At 69.9% G+C, this 18,914-nt stretch overlaps 2 protein-coding genes across 5 annotated transcripts in view; both read right to left on the bottom strand.

The window, feature by feature from the left end:
- NAP1L4 (nucleosome assembly protein 1 like 4) overlaps nucleotides 1-175 on the bottom strand; it is a 36,648-nt gene extending 36,473 nt beyond the window's left edge. The window contains exon 1 of one of the 4 annotated variants that reach the window (XM_080687897.1): nucleotides 86-175. The gene's annotated coding sequence lies outside the window, so the exon portion shown is untranslated. Of the gene's footprint in view, nucleotides 1-61 lie in introns of all 4 variants that reach the window. The other 3 variants (XM_080687900.1, XM_080687898.1, XM_080687901.1) reach the window with 3 other exon arrangements.
- A 2,677-nt stretch (nucleotides 176-2,852) lies between these two features.
- CARS1 (cysteinyl-tRNA synthetase 1) overlaps nucleotides 2,853-18,914 on the bottom strand; it is a 32,709-nt gene continuing 16,647 nt past the window's right edge. The window contains exons 8-22 of the mRNA XM_080641883.1: nucleotides 18,210-18,298; nucleotides 17,435-17,556; nucleotides 13,163-13,275; nucleotides 12,617-12,745; nucleotides 12,136-12,265; nucleotides 10,863-10,966; nucleotides 10,609-10,706; nucleotides 10,317-10,506; nucleotides 9,335-9,403; nucleotides 7,568-7,649; nucleotides 6,899-6,979; nucleotides 5,708-5,775; nucleotides 4,713-4,772; nucleotides 4,396-4,479; nucleotides 2,853-3,944 (exon numbers count right to left, since the gene is read on the bottom strand). Coding sequence (XP_080498009.1) covers nucleotides 3,810-3,944; nucleotides 4,396-4,479; nucleotides 4,713-4,772; nucleotides 5,708-5,775; nucleotides 6,899-6,979; nucleotides 7,568-7,649; nucleotides 9,335-9,403; nucleotides 10,317-10,506; nucleotides 10,609-10,706; nucleotides 10,863-10,966; nucleotides 12,136-12,265; nucleotides 12,617-12,745; nucleotides 13,163-13,275; nucleotides 17,435-17,556; nucleotides 18,210-18,298 — 1,554 coding nt within the window. The 3' untranslated portion in view covers nucleotides 2,853-3,809. The remainder of the gene's footprint in view (nucleotides 3,945-4,395; nucleotides 4,480-4,712; nucleotides 4,773-5,707; nucleotides 5,776-6,898; nucleotides 6,980-7,567; nucleotides 7,650-9,334; nucleotides 9,404-10,316; nucleotides 10,507-10,608; nucleotides 10,707-10,862; nucleotides 10,967-12,135; nucleotides 12,266-12,616; nucleotides 12,746-13,162; nucleotides 13,276-17,434; nucleotides 17,557-18,209; nucleotides 18,299-18,914) is intronic.

Genomic DNA, 18,914 nt, shown 5'->3' with positions numbered 1-18,914 from the left:
GCGGCCAGCCAGTTCCCCGGCCCCGAACCCCGGCCCCACGGCCACCCCAGCGCGCCGTTACCCAGCCGAGACCGCGCGTCCGCACCTCACGCCTCCTGCGGCAGTAGCGACGGCCGTGGCTTCGCTTGCTCCTGGGATAGCGCCGCCGTGGCCGCCAACAACGCCTCCTCCTATTGGCCGAGCCCACTGGCCCCGCCCTCCACGAGGAAGGCGGACTATGATTGGACTGTTTCGGCGCAAGTCAACTACGCCTCGGCGCCGGCGAAGACGACCAATCAGAGGTTGCGTCGCGCAAGACCCGGGAGCCATATGCAAATAAAGGGTGCGACGCCGGCCTGCGTTCCCTCCGCTTTCTGGGGCGCCTCCTCCCGGGTCTCCTGTCCCCCGGGGGACCGGCGCCACCCCCCGCGCCCTCCAGGCCTCTCCAGCCTGGCTCCACCCCAGAATGCACGCTCTGGCCCCGCCGACCTCCTACGACCCTGTGGCCGCGTGACTGGCCTCCCTCCAGGAACCCGAGGTCTCCTCCGGCCCCCAGGGCCTCGCACGTGGAGGCAGCCCCTCCCCCCCCGCTCACCCGCTGCATCCCACGCACACGGGGACCCCGCGGGCCAGGAGGCAGGATGCGGGCAGTGTGGGTGCGGCCCTGGGGCTGGGCACCTCCCAGGGTGCAGAACATGATTGAACCAAAAGCACCGGAGTGATGACAGTTGGGTTGGAAAACCTGGTCCCCAGGCCCGGGCTGCGAGGGGCTTCGCGTCCATGCTGCACCTGAGACTGGGGTTTTCGTGACTTTAGTTCGTTTTTTCAGAAACTCTCGTTTCTTTGCGTGCGGTCGCTTGGGAAGAGTTTCTAACTAATCTTGAGCAAGGTGTGTCCTGTGCTATGGTGTTGGGGGGGGGGGCATGAAGCCATCCAGAGGCCCCTGATTGAGGGGCCCTGCAGGGCATAAGGTCAAGGTGGCCGGGGGCACCAGGCGTGACCCCCACATCCGAGCCTCTTGGCTGGTGCACTGTTGGGGGGCTGCCTTGGAAATGTTTTGTGATAACCTCGCTTTGCAATGGGGGGGGGGGAGGAGGGCGCGGAGCTGGGGGAGGAGACAGACCGCTAACAAAAGACAAGTAGCTTTCTCAGGTTCGGAGATCTTTCCTCCCGTTTAATGAAGGCGCACATTCCCCAGGGATCAGGCCCTGCCCGTAGGCTGGGAGTGGGTGCAGTTGGCTGGAGGGGTGGAGGCCCCCGTGGGAGCCGCCCCTCCCCTCCCCTTGGCTGGGAGGCAGGAAGCTGGTCCTGGGCTTGGGGGATCTGAGGAGGGTGGGCCGGCTGTGGCCGTGGGGCCTCCCCTAGGGTCACTTCAGTGAGCTGGTGGGAAGGTGCTGGGAACTCTGCGTTAATTCCCACTGCAAAGTGCCACGAAGCGGGCTAAGGAAGCACAGCGGGTGGGGCTCTCCGCTCAAGGCCAGGACAGGAATGGAGGTGTTGGCCGGGGAGGCTCCAGGGAGGGTCCCTCCGGCCTCTCCCAGCTGCGGGGCTCCAGGCTCTCCTGGACTGCGGCCGTCACCCCAGTCCCGCCCTTCGTCCCTGTGCCTCAGGAGGCCACTCCCGTCAAGGCATTAGCACACACCCTAACGGCCTTGCCTTCACTCGATGACGTAGGCAAAGACCCTACTCAGAGTGCCCTGCGCTCCGTGTCCACGCTCCGTGTGCGTCCGGGAGCACTGGCCGAGCCCACAGCCCCTGAGGTGTGTTGGTAGGCAGAGGATCAGTACATCCCGTGCAGACGCACCCCCCAGAGAGGAGCCCAGAGGCGTCCCCAAATGGTGACAGGCTCCCCACGCCCTTTCAGGGATGCTGCCTCTCCAGCCGTGGGCAAACTACGGCCCGCGGGCTGGATCCGGCTGTTCTATCCGGTTCTCTTGCTCTCCCCTCCGCTCCTTTACTTTGAATTTATATTAGTTCACACAAACACTCCATCCATGCTTTTGTTCCGGCCCTCCGGTCCAGTTTAAGAACCCATGGTGGGCCGAAACCGGTTTGGCTCAGTGGATAGAGCGTCAGCCTGCGGACTGAAGGGTCCCGGGTTCGATTCCGGTCAAGGGCATGTACCTTGGTTGCGGGCACATCCCCAGTGGGAGGTGTGCAGGAGGCAGCTGATCGATGTTTCTCTCTCATCGATGTTTCTAGCTCTCTATCCCTCTCCCTTCCTCTCTGTAAAATATCAATAAAATATATTTAAAAAAAAAAAAAAAAAAAAGAACCCATGGTGGCCCTCGAGTCAAAAAGTTTGCCCACACCTGCTCTAGACTAGTGATTTTCTGGCTCTTCGACGGGGGAGTCAGCGTCTCAGGAGTGAGGAAAACTCCACCCTACCCTGTTCCAGAGGGTGGGCCCTGCCTGCCATGGTGCCAGCCCGACACCCCTGGCCACCTAAGGCGCTCCGTCCCCAGTGGGCATCGCTGGCACCTGAGGCCTGGATGGCTTCCCCAACCATGACTTTATCGTTGTCCTGAGAGAGCTGTGAGGGGCAGAAATAGAATATTGGGGACCCGCTACAATGATAAGAAACATTAATCCCGCTCTGTTACCAGTGACGGTTCTGTTCTGCTTAGAGAAAGCACATTCTCGCCTGGCTGGGAGCTGAACGCCCTGGGACCGGGGAGCCCACGTCGGAATGCAGTCCATCCTCCTGTCCGAGAGCTGCCTACCATCACGGAAAGATTGACAACCTCGTGGCCGAAGCAACCTGGTCCCGGAGGCACCTGCACTTCACAACCCCCAGCCCCTATGCCTGGAATCTGGTCCTGGGGCGCCTGCCCTGTGTGTGACCGCCCCCCCCCCCCCGCCCCCAAGCCGGCATGCCTTGTGCCCTGTACTGATTGTCCCGGGCCCGCTTCCCCATGCCTGCAATTCCTCCTGTCCCATGTAATCCTTGTCCTTCTGCCCAAAATAAGCAGCCGGCTTATGGGGGAAGGGCGCAGAGCAGACTTTTGTGGGTGACCTGCTGCTCTCCCGTACAGCCGGCAGGATTGGAATAAACGCTCGTATGATTCCACCCTGTCTCCGCCGAATTGGCTGAAGGAGTGACAGGCAGCCTGGACCCCTTGATTGTCCGGTTACAGAGCTGCCCGTGGCCAAGCTTTCCAGGCCCGGAGCGGGCACGGCTTGGCCAGCACCCTCCGCATCGGGGCCAGCTTAGTGCGTTTGGGTTCGGGTGGCGATCCTGAGCCCTAGTGAGCAAGGACGCGGGGCCAGGGAGGTGAGGGCCTGGTGACCTGGGGCTGCCCTGCTGCGTGGAGACCTCCTGCGAGCCATGAAGGGCGCACTGGGCAGCGGCCAGGGTCCACCTGTGAGCCAGCCATGGGAGGTGGAGGTGGCGGTGGCCAAGGAGGACGGCTGCGACAGGCCGCAGCGCCGACTCATCGGAACCGGAGGGAGGCTGCCGGGCAGGCTGTGTGTGGGCCCTGCGCTGAGCCGGCTTTTTCCTGCTCACAGCCTCCCAGGGCGCCCACACGCAGAGGTCAGCAGGTCGCATCTGCATGCGGGACATTCCTGGGCAGCTCAGCTGAGCGGGCTCCTGGGGTGACCTGCTGGGCAGGTGGCGCGGGCAGAGAGTGCGGGCCTCGCTGTGGGAAGACTTTATTACGGCCGCCTGAGCCGCACGGCAGGCCCCGAGCGCCGCAGGGCACAGCGCCAGCAGCTGGAGCTGGGGCCGAGCCTCAGTCCCCACGGTCGCTGAGCAGAGCAAGGGACAGTCCCCGCGGGCAGAGGGCCAGCGGCCGTGGCCGGACTGCGCCCCCCGCCCCCCGCCCCGCTCACGGGGCGCCTCCGCACGGGGCCGTCTGCAGGTACTCGGCGTGCAGCTTCTGCTGGGCTTCGAAGAGCTTGCGCAGCTTCTTGGCCTGGCCTTTGCTCAGCTCCTTGCCCTCCGTGTCGTGTGTGGGCAGGCCCTGCGGCAGCACCGCGGAGCTCAGCCAGGGCACCAGGCCTCCGCCCGGCTCACAGGCTGCGCTCCTGACGGCAGCCCGCCCGCCCGCCCGCCCGCCCCCGGGGCACCTGCTGACAGCAACGCTCTGGGCCGGGCACGGAGCTCGCCCACCCCGCTCGGCGCGCCGGCTCGCAGGGTGTGCAGATGCACGCAGGCCGGCGGGGAGGCTGAGGGGCTCCAGGGAGTGCCAACGGCCGCCATGCAGGGCCTGGCGCGGCGAGCTCACCTGCCAGCTCGGGGGACAGGCCACAGAAGCCCGGCCGTCACCTTCGGCTCAGCCCCGGGCACCCTGGGCCACAGGCGCCGGAGGACCCCACCTCCCGCCCAGCTGCACCCCAAGCAAGACCTGCTCCCCAGGTGCCAGTTCCCGCATCTCTGGCAGGTGACCCCGTTCTGGGGGAAGTGGTTCTTACGTTTTCGTCAAACCTGGAGTACTTGTCGCCTTCTGATAAGAACATCTCGCTCGGCGGGATCTTCATCTTGGCCAGCTTGGCCGCCTGGGGCAGACACGGCCACTGCAGGGAGCCCCGCGGGCCGCTCCCCGCCCCGCCCCGCCCCGCCCCGCCCCGCCCCGCCCCCAGTGCCGGGCGAGGGGGTGCCTTTCTGGGGGAGCAGTGGGCTTGTCTACGCGCCGCGCAGGGCAGCTCCCAGCCCCGTGCAGTGTGAGGGGAGCCTGGAGGGGCCGCGGGGGGACGGAGGCAAGGGCTGCAGCCCCCACACGGTGCAGTACCTCTTGTTCTTGCTTTTTCCGGGCGGCCTCCTCTTTCTTCCTCCTCCTCTCCTCCTCCACCTGGGGGCACAGGGCACGCCCGTGACCAGGTCTGCCCCAGGCCCCCCGGGGGGGGGGGGAGGTGGGACTCAAGGCCCCTGCTGGCCCCTGGGGTGTGGATGGCCTGCCCCGGGCATGGAGACCAGCCATCGAGTGAAATGGGCCCCAGGAGCACCCCGGGCCGGGCTGGGCCGTCGGGCCTCGGGGTGCCCAGCCCTGCTCTGCACCCACACCACGCCGGCCGGAGGGTCTGAAGGACTGCCCCAGGGAAGCCGGCCGGGGTCCCTCGTGGTCACCGGGGGCAGCGCCATGCAGCCTGTGTCCCTGTGGGCACGCTGAGCTCTGCCCAGTTCTGCCACCAGCTGTGTTCCGGCCGCTCCCTCCATGGCACACCAAGGCCCTCCAGGGGCCCGGCCTGGCTCCACCCCTGGCCATGGGGGGATGGGTTCTTGGCAGCGGTTACAACTGTGACACATTGAACCACGGTGACAAGGGAGACACCCCTCCAGGCAGGAGCGAGGTGTGACTGAGCGAGCACCCAGGGGACCCGCCTCCCTCCCCGTCCGGGAGCTGCTCCAAGAGGCCCTTCGGGGAGGGACGTCTCCTTCGTTTGGTTATCAGGTCGCCGGTTACTTATGCCGTTAGTCACTAACGGTTAGCGTTTCCTTCTTACACGTCTAAGTCCTGGCGTTTAATAAAAGCAGAGCCCGCCGGCGTGGCTCAGGGGTGGAGTGTCGACCTATGAACCAGGAGGTCAGGGTTCGATTCCCGGTCGGGGCACATGCCCAGGTCGCAGGCTCGATCCCCAGTGTGGGGCATGCAGGAGGCAGCCGATCCATGCTGTTCCCTCACCACTGATGTGTCTGTCGCTCTCTCCCTCTCCCCTCCCCTCTCAGCCCAATAAAACATGTGTCTTTAAAACATGAAACAGTTAAACCACCCGTGGTTCCACTCACCCTCTTCTTCTCTTCTCTCTCTCTCAGGAGCGTCTCTCTGTCCACCAGCTTGACCACGGTCGGCAGGCCTGCAACCCAAGCGGCCTGAGGGAGCTGAGGCCTGGCGTCCGTCTGTCCTGCCTCCCCGCACGCCCCACGGCCGCCGCCCGCTCACCACACCCTCCCTGCTGCCCCCGAGGGTCCCCGGGGAGAAGCAAGGTGGGCCCCTTCCTCGCTGCTCGGGACAGAAAACCAGTCACCAATCACAAGTCACCCGAACCCGTGAGCCCTCACGGCTGTCTCTGAACCTCGCAGACAGCACGTGACACAGGCTGTCCCCTAAGTGGCAGAGCGCAAGGAAGGTGGCCCCGGCCCTCGGCCGCAGGAGTGGCGGCGTGGCGCCTCTGACACGCCCCCAGCATGCCCCTGCCCCTCGTCCTCCCCCAGCATCCTCCCCCAGCATCCTCCCCCAGCATCCTCCCCCCGCATCCTCCCCCAGCATCCCCCCCAGCGTCCTCCCCCAGCATCCTCCCCCAGCATCCTCCCCAGCATCCTCCCCCAGCATCCTCCCCCAGCATCCTCCCCCAGCATCCCCCCACGTCCTCCCCCCCCCGCATCCTCCCCCCCGCGTCCTCCCCCAGCGTCCTCCCCCCGCGTCCCCCCCGCGTCCTCCCCCAGCATCCTCCCCCAGCATCCTCCCCCACCGTCCTCCCCCCCGCATCCTCCCCCAGCATCCTCCCCCACCGTCCTCCCCCCCGCATCCTCCCCCACCGTCCTCCCCCCCGCATCCTCCCCCAGCGTCCTCCCCCACCGTCCTCCCCCAGCGTCCTCCCCCCCGCGTCCTCCCCCAGCGTCCTCCCCCCGCATCCTCCCCCAGCATCCTCCCCCACATCCTCCCCCAGCATCCTCCCCCACATCCTCCCCCAGCATCCTCCCCCCAGCATCCTCCCCCAGCATCCTCCCCCACATCCTCCCCCCCGCGTCCTCCCCCCCGCGTCCTCCCCCCAGCATCCTCCCCCCCGCGTCCTCCCCCAGCGTCCTCCCCCCGCATCCCCCCCCCGCGTCCTCCCCCAGCATCCTCCCCCACATCCTCCCCCACATCCTCCCCCCAGCATCCTCCCCCCCACGTCCTCCCCCCAGCATCCTCCCACACCCGCCATCCTGGCGAAAGCTCCTTGCAGAGAGTCCCCAGAGACAGCGGGCAGCACCCACCTTCGTGATCCTCGAGCCGCACCCCAAGTTCGGGCAGGACATCGTCCCGCAGGGCATCGCTGAGCTGCAGGACCTCGGGGACTGGGAGCAGAGGAGCGAGTGAGGGGAGGCCCGGGACCCTCAGGACGGGCGCCGCCCGAGCCTCCAGAGGGAGCAGAGCGTCCAGGGCAGCCAGCAGGCCGGGTCCACGCCCCCAGGACGGTCCGGGCCTGTCTCAGGACCTGCTCCGAGGAGGGCGCTGTCTGGGGCTGCACGGACAGGCCCGGGGGCCACGCGGGGAAAAGCTGGGGCGGGGGGGGGGGGGTGCTGGGCCCCGGCAGGTCCACGGGAACTAGATGCCGCCACGTGGCAGCGAGGCTCAACACGCACCCGCGCACCAGCGGCCCCAGGGCGGCCAGAGCGGCAGTCCTGACAGGCAGGCGAGTTCCGGTCCAGGCCCAGCGGCCCGGGGCCCACTAGCTCGGGGCCTGTGCCCTGAGGCCACCCCGTAGCGCACAGGAGGCACCTGGACACATCAGTGGGTGTCACACTTGGGGGAGGGGAGACCAGGTGCAGGGAGTGGTGCCGTGACGGCCCCACGAGAGAAGGGCTGGCCCAAATGGCCGCAGCGTGACCGCGTGAGCCCCGGGCCGAGAGCCCGCGAGGGAGCGGCCCCGGGAGCAGCCTCACCGTGCCTCTCGCGGGCGATCCTGCGCACGCCTGCCCGGAACTCCGACAGCACCTGCAGGTACGGCATGACGGCGCCCTCGAGCTGCGGGGAGAAGGTTCGGTCCTGAGGGGCTGGCCCTCGTGTTTATTATCCCGCCTCTGGCCCGCGGGCGGCCTGGGGGGGGGGGGGGGGAGTCTGCAGGCGTCCCAGGTCGGATGCGGGGGTGGGAACGGATGTGGGGACGGGAACGGATGCAGGGGTGGGAACGGCCTCGCTGCTCACTCCCTGAGGGAGGGCCTGACCCTGACAGGCCGCACCCCTCCTCCTGCCGCCCCTCGGCGTGCCTGCCGCACACACGCTCGCCCTGCTGTCCCTCGAACCCGCGGCAGACGGGACGGCCATGGAGCGCGAACCACTGGACAAGTCCAGCGGAGGGGGGTCAGAACGGGAAGAGCCCGGGCTGGGGAAACGGCGTCCCATCTGCCCCTTCCCAGGCGACAGCGCCCGAACCCAGATGCTGACCATCGGACACCAAGGCTGGTGAGGGGGCCGGCCCTCCATGCCACCTACACCTCTGGGCCCCGGCACCGGGCCGAGGGCCGTGACCCTGCGGGGAGCTGTGCTCCGGGGTCTCCGAACTTCTCCACCCCCTCCAGGCAGGCGTTCGGGGAGACCCCGGCAGGGGGGGCGGAGGCTTTCACGGCTGGGCCTGGGCCACGGGCAGCGACCACCCGACGCTGGGCACCGCTCGGTGCTGAGCCGCCTCCCCGGCTCCTGACGCTGTTCGGGCTTGGAAGTGAGCCGTGAACTTCAAATGGGCTGACTGCACGCACCCTTGGGCCCGGCAGGCTCACCCAGCCACGTCCTGTGGCCCACGGGGGTCCTGGGAACCCGCACCCACAGCCACTGAAGGCCCTCCCCCGGGGCATTTAGCGTGGAAAGCGTTCTTTGTCAAGTTCAAAGGTAGGCTGTCCTCAGGAGGCTCTCGGTAGAAGGGAAGGAACGGCTGGGGTCACGCCCACGAGAGCAAAGCAGCTGGGGGCTTTCTAAGAGCGACGATGGTCCCAGGTCCCAGGCGGTGAGGTCAGCAGCGGGCATGGGGGCTGGCGGGACTTCTGCTGCGCCCGCTCGCCCTCTGGGGCTGCTTGGGGCCCTCTCCCTGCAGGCTCCCCGCCTTCCCGCTGATCCCCCCGCCTCCTGCTTCTTTAGGTCACGTCGTTAGGTCTAAGGGCCTCCACCTGTTCTAACCACAGAATCACGGCGCCTTCCTGGGGGGGAGGGGGCACTTCCTGATGAGCCTGACCCAGTGCCGGTCACGTGACGGTCGTCACGCCGTGGGAACCGCGTGTCCGCTCGCGAGTTTTCTCACGCGCACAGGCCACTGGACAGATGTTTCACGTGATCAGAGTGTCGGAACACAGTCACACAGCACGGGCGCGTGAGTGAGAAGCCACGTGGCCACGTGCCTGCGCCCACGTGCCTGGGGACCGTCCCTGTGGCCTCGTCTCCCGGGAGCGAGCTCAGGCGACAGCACAGCGGCCAGGGAGGAGGGCTGCGCTGCCCGGCTGACCGTCCGCACCGGGAGGGCGGCCGACCACACTCAGCCCCCCAGCCAGCTCAGCCGTGACCGAGGCTCGGTCTGGAAGGTCAGGGCGGTGGGACCGGGTGGGGGTCGCCCAGTGCCCACAGGCTGACCCCGCGGGAGCAGGGAGAAAGGCGGGGTTGCTGTGCACGCAGGAGGGGCCTGGCAGCGGGCACCGTTTCCCAGGGACGGGGGCTGTACTCACGTTCAGGCTGCTTCCGGCTCCCCCGACAGGGAACCCCAGGGAGCTCTCCTCCTCGATGGCCCCGAAGATCTAGGAAAGAGGCGTGTGGGAGGCAGAGGCCCTGAGACACAGCGCTGACGGGCCCGCCAGACACTGCTGCTCGTGGAGGGCGCCCGCACGTGCTGCTGCGGCAAAGACCCAGGAGCCTGGGCACGAGGTGGGCGCAGGGCAAGGCCTCTGGTTCTGCTTCCCACACAAGATGGAGGGGAAAGAGAGGTGCAGAGGTGCGATCGCTCAGCACCAGGGCCTGGGGTTCACCTCTAGCAGGTGGGTGAGGTGGGGGGGCTCCCCTCTAGCAGGGGCGTGAGGTCGGGGGGCTCACCTGGAGCAGGTGGGTGAGGTGGGGGGGCTCACCTGGAGCAGGGGGGTGAGGTGGGGGGGGCTCACCTGGAGCAGGGGGGTGAGGTGGGGGGGGGCTCACCTGGAGCAGGGGCGTGAGGTGGGGGAGGCTCACCTGGAGCAGGTGGGTGAGGTGGGGGGGCTCACCTGGAGCAGGGGGGTGAGGTGGGGGGGCTCACCTGGAGCAGGGGGGTGAGGTGGGGGGGCTCACCTGGAGCAGGGGGGTGAGGTGGGGGGGCTCACCTGGAGCAGGGGGGTGAGGTGGGAGGGGCTCACCTGGAGCAGGTGGGTGAGGTGGGGGGGCTCACCTGGAGCAGGGGGGTGAGGTGGGAGGGGCTCACCTGGAGCAGGGGGTGAGGGGGGGGCTCACCTGGAGCAGGGGGGTGAGGTGGGAGGGGCTCACCTGGAGCAGGGGGGTGAGGTGGGGGGGCTCACCTGGAGCAGGGGGGTGAGGTGGGAGGGGCTCACCTGGAGCAGGTGGGTGAGGTGGGGGGGCTCACCTGGAGCAGGGGGGTGAGGTGGGAGGGGCTCACCTGGAGCAGGGGGGTGAGGTGGGGGGGTGAGGGGGGGCTCACCTGGAGCAGGGGGGTGAGGGGGGGCTCACCTGGAGCAGGCGGGTGAGGTACCGTGCGATGCTCTCCAGCAGAGCGCTGTTGGGCCTCCTCCGGGCGGCCTTCCGGGCGGCCATGTACAGGTTGCACTGGCTGACCAGCGCCCGCATCTCCTCCAGGGCGGTGCGCGTGTCCACGTTGTCGCAGAGGGCTTCGTGCACCGCCGTCTTCTTATCGTAAAAGCTGAGCGGGTGAGGAGGGAACGGGACAGGAGCCCCCACAGCCTGAGCGTCGCCGGGCGGGGGCACAGGTCCCGGCACCTACGACCCCCAGGAGAGCCCTCACCTCTCGTTCAGCGCCGCCTCCTCCTCCCCCCACTTCTCGAACTGGCCGGTGCCGGCGACAGGCGTGCGGAGCAGGTCCTTCACGTTGAGGAAAAACTCCTGGAGGGGAGAAGCCTGTCACAGCAGCCGCCCCGCGAGGTCGCCGCCGAGAGCGGCCGCACCGAGGCCTCACGCTCAGACGCGCAGCTCAAGGCCGGGCCGGCGGGTCCCCTCACGCCCACACGCTCGCCCGCGCCCCCTGAGCCAGGAACTCACGTTCATGAACTTCTCGTACTGCAGGGCCGACTCCATGGTGTTGCTCGAATAGTCCAGCGTGTCCTTCCACGCGTGCATGAGGAAGGCCAGGCGCAGCTGCCTCGCTGCAGAGACACGGCCGCTGCCTCATCGTCCTGAGGGTCCCGGCCCTCCCCATCCCGTCCTGTCCCCGTCCCCGCCCGGTCCCCATGCCCATCCCCCCCGTCCCCATCCCCCCCGTCCCCGTCCCCGCCCAGTCCCCGTCCCCATCCCCCCCGTCCCCGTCCCCGCCCGGTCCCCATCCCCATCCCCCCCGTCCCCATCCGGTCCCCATCCCCATCCCCCCCCCATCCCCGTCCCCGCCCGGTCCCCGTCCCCATCCCCCCGTCCCCGTCCCCACCCGGTCCCCGTCCCCATCCCCCCCGTCCCCATTCCCCCCGTCCCCATCCCCGCCTGGTCCCCATCCCCATCCCCCCCGTCCCCATCCCCCCCCGTCCCCATCCCCCCCGTCCCCGTCCCCCCGTCCCCGTCCCCCCCGTCCCGTCCCCGTCCGGTCCCCATGCCCATCCCCCTGTCCCCATCCCCGCCTGGTCCCCGTGCCCATCCCGTCCTGTCCCCGTCCCCGCCCGGTGCCCATGCCCATGCCCCGTGCCCATCCCCGCCTGGTCACCGTGCCCATCCCGTCCTGTCCCCATCCCCGCCCGGTCCCCGTGCCCATCCCGTCCTGTCCCCATCCCCGCCTGGTCACCGTGCCCATCCCGTCCTGTCCCCATCCCCGCCTGGTCACCGTGCCCATCCCGTCCTGTCCCCATCCCCGCCCGGTCCCCGTGCCCATCCCGTCCTGTCCCCGGCCCGGCCTGGTCACCGTGCCCATCCCGTCCTGTCCCCATCCCCGCCCGGTCCCCGTGCCCATCCCGTCCTGTCCCCGGCCCGGCCTGGTCACCGTGCCCATCCCGTCCTGTCCCCATCCCCGCCCGGTCCCCGTGCCCATCCCGTCCTGTCCCCGGCCCGGCCTGGTCACCGTGCCCATCCCGTCCTGTCCCCATCCCCGCCCGGTCCCCGTGCCCATCCCGTCCTGTCCCCGGCCCGGCCTGGTCACCGTGCCCATCCCGTCCTGTCCCCATCCCCGCCCGGTCCCCGTGCCCATCCCGTCCTGTCCCCATCCCCGCCCGGTCCCCGTGCCCATCCCGTCCTGTCCCCATCCCCGCCCGGTCCCCGTGCCCATCCCGTCCTGTCCCCGTCCCCGCCCGGTCCCCGTGCTGAGGGGCAGCGGCCTCGGGCGTGGCGCGCTCACCTGAGTGCCTCCTCAGGGCGTCTTTGATGGTGATGAAGTTTTTGAGCGACTTGGACATCTTGCAGCCGGCGATGGTCAGGTGGCCCGTGTGCAGGAAGTACCGCACCCAGCAGTCGTTCTCGAAGTAGGCCTGGCAGACACGGGGCGCGGGCGGGGCGCTGAGTCCACAGCGCAGCTGCATGCGAAGGTGCCCGCGCCGGGTAAGCCCCGTGTGCCCACCTCGTGGAGGGCGTGCCTTTCCCAGGTGGCCCCGGGCTCAGAGGGCGCGCGGGAGGGAGCCAGGGGCTCCGGTCCAGGCCTGTCTGCGGCCCACGGCCAGGCGCTCGTGGGGGGAACCAGCCTGAACAGTTAGGGTCCAGCCCCACGGGCAGACCCCGGCGTGGGGGCCAGGCTTTACTCCCTGCCCCCCCCCCACCTGGCGAGAGCCCCCCTTCTCCACCAGCCCCCGCGGGGCGCCAGGCCCGCCCCGGGACCCGCCTACCTCCGACTGCGCCAGCTCGTTGTCGTGGTGGGGGAAGCGGAGGTCGAAGCCGCCCCCGTGGATGTCCATCGAGGCGCCCAGGAGGGTGCCTGCCATGGCCGAGCACTCGATATGCCATCCCGGGCGCCCCTAGGGACCCAAGGACCCCGTGACCGCGGGCCCAGCCTCCGGCTGCCCTCCCCCGACGTCCCGACCGGAGCTGAGCTTTCCGGGAGCAGGTGTTGAGTTGCACCCGAAAGCGAGGGGACCCGCCTGCACGGTCCCCGGGTCCTGCTCAGGCGGCGCCGCTCCCAGACCCCCCGCGGCTCCGGGCGAGGGGCGTGTCACGGAGTTCCGAGGGGGCCTCGGCCCGGAATACGCAGGGTCAGAGCCATCGGGTGCAGCCTCCTGGGGGGTCCTGCAGCCCATAGCCCCACACGCAGGCCCGAGGCCCAGGAAGGGGTGACCCGCCCACAGGCCCAAGGCCCAGGGCACCCGGGCCCAGGAGGGGCCTGCCCGCTGCCCCAGCGAAGGGCCTGCCCGTGCCCGCGGCCTCCCGGTGCTCACCTTCCCCCACGGGCTCGGCCAGGACGGCTCCCCCGGCTTCGAGGCCTTCCACAGCGCGAAGTCGCTGGGGGACCTCTTCTCGCTCAGGCGCTCTGCCGAGACACTCAGGTCGCCTGTGCGGACAGAGGGGCCGGTCAGCGCGGCCTGGACGCCGCCCCTGTGCGTCCCTCTGTGCCCGCTACGCCACGGCCAGGCACGCCTTCGGGGGCGCTCTGCCCAGGTGCTGGGGTGGCCCCACGTCCAGTTGGCAAAATCCTAGTCGTGAGCTCGTCCGTCCTGCCTCTGGTGAGCGACGGCTCTGGTCTCAGGGAGGCGACGTTGCGGGCCGCTCGCGGGGGCCCCGGGGACCTGGCTTGCGAGGTTGGGGCCGTGGTAACGCCTCAGCTGTGGTCCTGGGCAGAGTGAGGACCAGCCGGGCCCCTGTGCGGCTTCTAGGCCAGAGGCAGCCGATCGGGACACTCGCCCCACCTCCTGCGGTCACAGCCAGAGGTGCCGGGAGGGGCTGCGGCCCCAGAGAGCAGACAAGTGGCCATTGTGGCCCCGGGCCCGGCAGGACAGGCGGGGATACCTTCCCCACGGCACCCACGGGACACCCGGGCGGTGACAGTGAGACCCGCCGGCCGCCTCGCACAGTCCCCGTGGTGACGGGAGGAGCTGGGCGGGTGGACAGAGCAGGCCCTCCGCCCGCCCGCACTGGGCCCCACAGCGTCTGCCAGGCCCCTGTCCTGGGAGCGGCTGCCCCCTGGTGGACGGCTCCGGCACAGGCAGCCGACCTCACAGACGCCAGGTGCCAGCTACCAGCGACGGAACGGGTCGCTGCCAGAGACCACGCGGGGAGCACGCGGGAGGCGCTCGGACACAGGCGGGAATCGGGGCCCAGGGCCGTTCCTCTTCGCCCTCTGACGCTGACCTGCACGTTTGTGGGTTCTAAAACCTACGTGAGCACAACACGGACACCCCACACGCTCACCCGGCCCAGGTCCTGTCTGCCCACCGGCGAGCGTCACCAGAGCGGCAAGGCTGTGCTGGGCGCCTGGCACCCCCGCCCCGCCCTCCGCCGACAGGCAACGGGCGCTTAGGTCCCTGGCTTCACCGGGGGTGTTTCTGACTTTGGGGAACTTATTCTGAACAAATTCTGCAGCGGAGGCCGGGGCCTCGCTCTCCGCCCCGTCCCTCTCCAAACGTCGCTACTGGGCGAGATGATTTGCTGGAGGTTCCTGAGAGAGAGGAGAGCACACAGCCTTTCCCTCGGCCCGGCTCTCCCCCGCCGGTGTCACTCCTGGCACCTCGGACCCCGCGTCCGGAGGGCCGTCACTGCCACCCACGCCCGCTGTTCTCAGAGAGCGAGCAGGCTGCCTGGCCCCAGGGGGGGGGGGGGGGCCATCACGGACAGCGCTTCCGGCGTCCCTGCAGCGAGGGGCACACGGCCGAGTGTGACCACGAGGGGGAGGTGGCCCTGTTCCTCCTCACCCCTTTGTCCGCTGCTGGACGCCTCTCCCAGTCTCTGGAACGTGGACTCCGAGGTCGGCGGGCGGGGGGACAGGCCCAGGACGAGGCTGCCTGACAGGACGGCCAGCGGCCCAGAGGCCGGGACCCCAGCTCGGGAGGCCCTGCTCTGTGTGACCTTGGGGTCCGGCTCTCGCCCTGCGGCCGCTCCGGCTTTGCCCGTCCCCTCTGCCACGGACCCTCGAAGGCGGCGCGGCCGCTGGTGCTTCCTCTGGAGCAGCACCCCCCCACCCGCTCACCCCCCACCCCCGCTCCCGGCACAGGAGCTGAGCACCTTCCCGACCCGACGGGAGCACAGGCACGGCTCTGGTCCATCCAGGGAAGCTGTGGCCGAGCCGGCGGGCTCATTGTACGGGACGGTCTGAGGGACGGCGGCCGGTGCCCGGCTGACAGTCGGGGGGCAGCTGAAACCCGCTGGCCGAGCGCCGCACCCACCGTGGGCCTGACTGCCCTCGCGCGTCCGGAACCTTCCCGTGAACCCGTCTCCCCGGGAGCTGTCCTGCTTGCGCGTCCGTGCAGAGCCCGCTGTGGGCAGCTACTTCCGTCTCCTGCCTCCGCTCCTGCCTGTCCTTCCTCTCGCCGGCTTCTGGACGGAGCTCGGGACCTCGCCCGTTTCCTCCTCGTTCTCGCCCAGGTCTGCGCCTCGCCTTCGCTGCGTGCAGTGCCCACGCCCGTCCTGTCCACACGGGGCGCCCCGCCCTCCTGGAGACTCAGGATGGTCCCGGGCTGAGGGTTGTGGTTCCCTTTCCAGTGACGACCCAGGCACACACCTTCTCCGCCGCGTCGGCCACGGCCTGTCACTGTCGGCCTGGTGCTGGGGGCCCTGCCGTACACAGCAACACAGCGCGTCGCCGTCGTCCTCGGTCCGCACGAGGCCTGTTCTCCGGGGGCGCCCTTCCCAGGAGATGGGGCGCCCGGGAGCCCTGGGAAGGCGGGCGACGTGTGCGCCTCTTCCTGGGGCGTGGCGCTGCCTCCTCGGCCTCCGGGGCCTCTGCTGCAGCTGCGGGGCGGGAGGGGCACCGCCCAGGTGTGTGGTCCGTGTCCCTGCCGTGCGCGCGGGGCTCCTTCATCCTGGCCCGGTCCCACGAGAAGCCGCTCCCAGGGACTTGCAGGGACGCCTTTATGTGGCCTGCGGTGCACGTTGCTGCGGCCCCGTGTGTGTGTGTGTGTGTGTGTGTGTGTGTGTGTGTGTGTGTGCGCGTGGTCCCACGTGCGGCCCTGTGTGCGGCCCTGTGTGTGTGTGTGTGGTCCCGTGTGCGGCCCTGTGTGTGTGTGTGATCCCTAGTGCAGCCCTGTGTGTGTGTGTGTGTGCACGCGTGCGTGGTCCCACGTGCGGCCCTGTGTGCGGCCCTGTGTGTGTGTGTGTGTGTGTGTGTGGTCCCGTGTGCGGCCCTGTGTGAGTGTGATCCCATGTGCGGCCCTGTGTGTGTGTGAGTGTGATCCCGTGTGCGGCCCTGTGTGTGTGTGGTCCTACGTGCAGCCGTGTGTGTGTGTGTGTGTGTGTGTGTGTGTGTGTGTGGTTCTGCGTGCGGCCCTGTGTGAGGTCCTGTGTGTGGTCCTGTGTGTGTGTGTGTGTGTGTGTGTGTGTGTGTGGCCCCGCGTGCAGCCCTGTGTGAGGTCCTGTGTGTGTGTGTGTGTGTGTGTGTGTGTGTGTGGCCCCGCGTGCAGCCCATGTGGTCTCCCTACGAGAGCACATGCCTAGTTTCCTGGGGTGACGCTGTGACCCGTGAGGCACGGCCGCGAGTGTCCATCCTGTCCCGGCCCCGGGCCCTGGCCGGGTCCATCCTCCTGCAGGAGCCCCCATGGACGGGGGTGTCCACCTGCTGTCCGGTCGGGCCGGAGCCCACGTGGGTCCCCCTGGGGGACGGGGACGGGGACGAGGGGTGAGACTGCAGCGTCATGAACTCGCCTCGAGCGCCATCGGGGCTCACGGCCGCTCATTCTCCGCCTGTGCGTCCCCCGGGTCTTATTCCGGTTCCGGTGTTTCCGCAGGACCGAGCCCTGATGGTGACGTCACTTGAGCCAAACATACGAACGTTTTAACGTTTTAACACGGTGCGACCAAGCTGGGAGGAGCCGTGCCTGGGGGGCTGGGAGGGGCCGAGCCTGGGGGGCTGGGAGGGGGCGGTGGGGGCTGGGAGGGGCCGTGCCTGGGGGGCTGCTGTGGCCCCGCCCCAGCCCTCAGGGGGCGAGAAGGAGAGCGGACCTGGTCCCTAGAGCCTCCCGTCGCTTGAAAACATCAGATCAGGACAGGGGGCTGCTGTCGCGGGTTTGCGCCTCCACAAGTGGGACTCGGCCCCAGGGGAGCTCCTGGCCAGCCCCGGGCGGCCGCACCACCTCATCCCGCCTGCACCTGCGTGCTCCTCGCGCCCGGCCCTGGGCTTCCCCGTCGCAGGCCCTCACCTGCCGGGGTGCTCCGGCCTCTCCACCCGCCGCCGTGCCCAGGCCGCATCCGCCCAGCTCTCCGAGCGGCGGCCAGGCGCCACGGCCCATGGAAAACCCAGACGACCGCTCTGAGCCGACTCCCCGCGGCCGCCGACGGCCAGCCACGGCACCACCGGCCGCAGGTGAAGGCTGGGCTCCCTCCCCGCCCCGGGCACACAGGCCTCAGCCAACGAACGCACGAGTGAGTGAGGCGGCAAACCGATGCCCCCACTCCCCCCCTCTCTCATCAATCAAAAATAAATAAATAACGCTTTTCACAGCCTTGATGTGGAAAATGCCTAAAACCCCCCCAGGTCCGCACCCCCAGGCCCCCCCGCTCACCTTCCCCCTCCTGCAGGGCTTGCTGGTCCCCCACGGCCTCGGGCACCAGCTTCCCGTACGAGTGCCGCTCGCTGGACGCGAACCTCGCCGTATCGAAGTAGACGGACCCGTTGGAGACGTAGCTGGGGACAAGGCAGAAGCTGGGGAGGTGTGGCAGACCCAAGGCCGGCCTGGAGCCGCCGCTGGGCACCCTGAAACCGAGGGGCCGGCGGGCTGCGGCCGCCCAGCCCGGCTCCTGGCCCGCCGCCCACCGGCTCCGACACGAGGCACTCAAATCCATGGCGCTGTGCGGCCTGAGCCGGACCCGACAGGGACACGTCACACGCAGCGGCCCAGGCTCGCTCCCCGGCCGAAGCGTGTCCTGGGAGCATGCAGCTGGCGCGGGGGGGGGGGGAGGGGGGTTGAGGGGAGCACCAGCGTGAAAGGGTGCTGCGCCCCCAGTGCGTAGGGTGCAGTCCTGAGCCCAGTACCTGGGTGGCTATCAGCTCCCAGAGGCGACTGAGGGGGCCGGGCCAGGTGGCCGTCGGCAGGCGGTGTCCTGACCCGAGGAGATCGGGGCTCAGGGAAACACGGGTGCACGCAGACCTGGTGGCCTGGGGGGCGCCTGGCCCAGACTTCCCTCGGGGCCTGGGGCTGGGAGCCGGGCCTCTGTGCGCACCCAGGCCCTCCCAGCCGGCCCCTCTGGCAGCGCTGGTCCCGCCCGCAGAACCACTGGATGGGGAGACGCTCGCCCGGGAAACCCTCCTGGGAGCCGGGGGCCCGGGGCTCAGCTCACCCGTAGCCGTTGTCCACGATCCTCTGGACAAAGCGCACGATCTCGGGCACGTACTCGCTGACCCGGGTCAGGACGTCGGGAGGGAGGACCTGCGGCGACAGCCGGTCAGTCCCGCCCTCAATCCTGCCCTCCTGCACGCAGCCGGGGCCGGGCAGTGGGGCCGGGCAGTGGGGCCAGGCGGCGGGGCCGGGCAGTGGGGCAGGGGCAGGGGCAGGGGCAGGGGTAGGGACGGTGGGGCAGGGGCAGGGGTAGGGACGGCGGGGCAGGGGCAGGGGTAGGGACGGCGGGGCAGGGGCAGGGGTAGGGACGGCGGGGCAGGGGCAGAGGTAGGGACGGGGGGGCAGGGGCAGGGGTAGGGATGGCGGGGCAGGGGCAGGGGTAGGGACGGGGGGGCAGGGGCAGGAGTAGGGACGGTGGGGCAGGGGCAGGGGTAGGGACGGCGGGGCAGGGGCAGAGGTAGGGACGGGGGGGCAGGGGCAGGGGTAGGGACGGCGGGGCAGGGGCAGGGGTAGGGACGGCGGGGCAGGGGCAGGGGTAGGGACGGCGGGGCAGGGGCAGGGGTAGGGACGGCGGGGCAGGGGCAGGGGTAGGGACGGGGGGGCAGGGGCAGGGGTAGGGACGGTGGGGCAGGGGCAGGGGTAGGGACGGTGGGGCAGGGGCAGGGGTAGGGACGGGGGGGCAGGGGCAGGGGTAGGGACGGGGGGG

This window comes from Plecotus auritus (assembly GCF_963455305.1).
Source record: "Plecotus auritus genome assembly, chromosome: 9".
Classification (NCBI taxonomy): domain Eukaryota; kingdom Metazoa; phylum Chordata; class Mammalia; order Chiroptera; family Vespertilionidae; genus Plecotus; species Plecotus auritus.
Note: the sequence above shows the minus strand (reverse complement) of the source record. Positions and strands in the feature narration are given on the sequence as shown.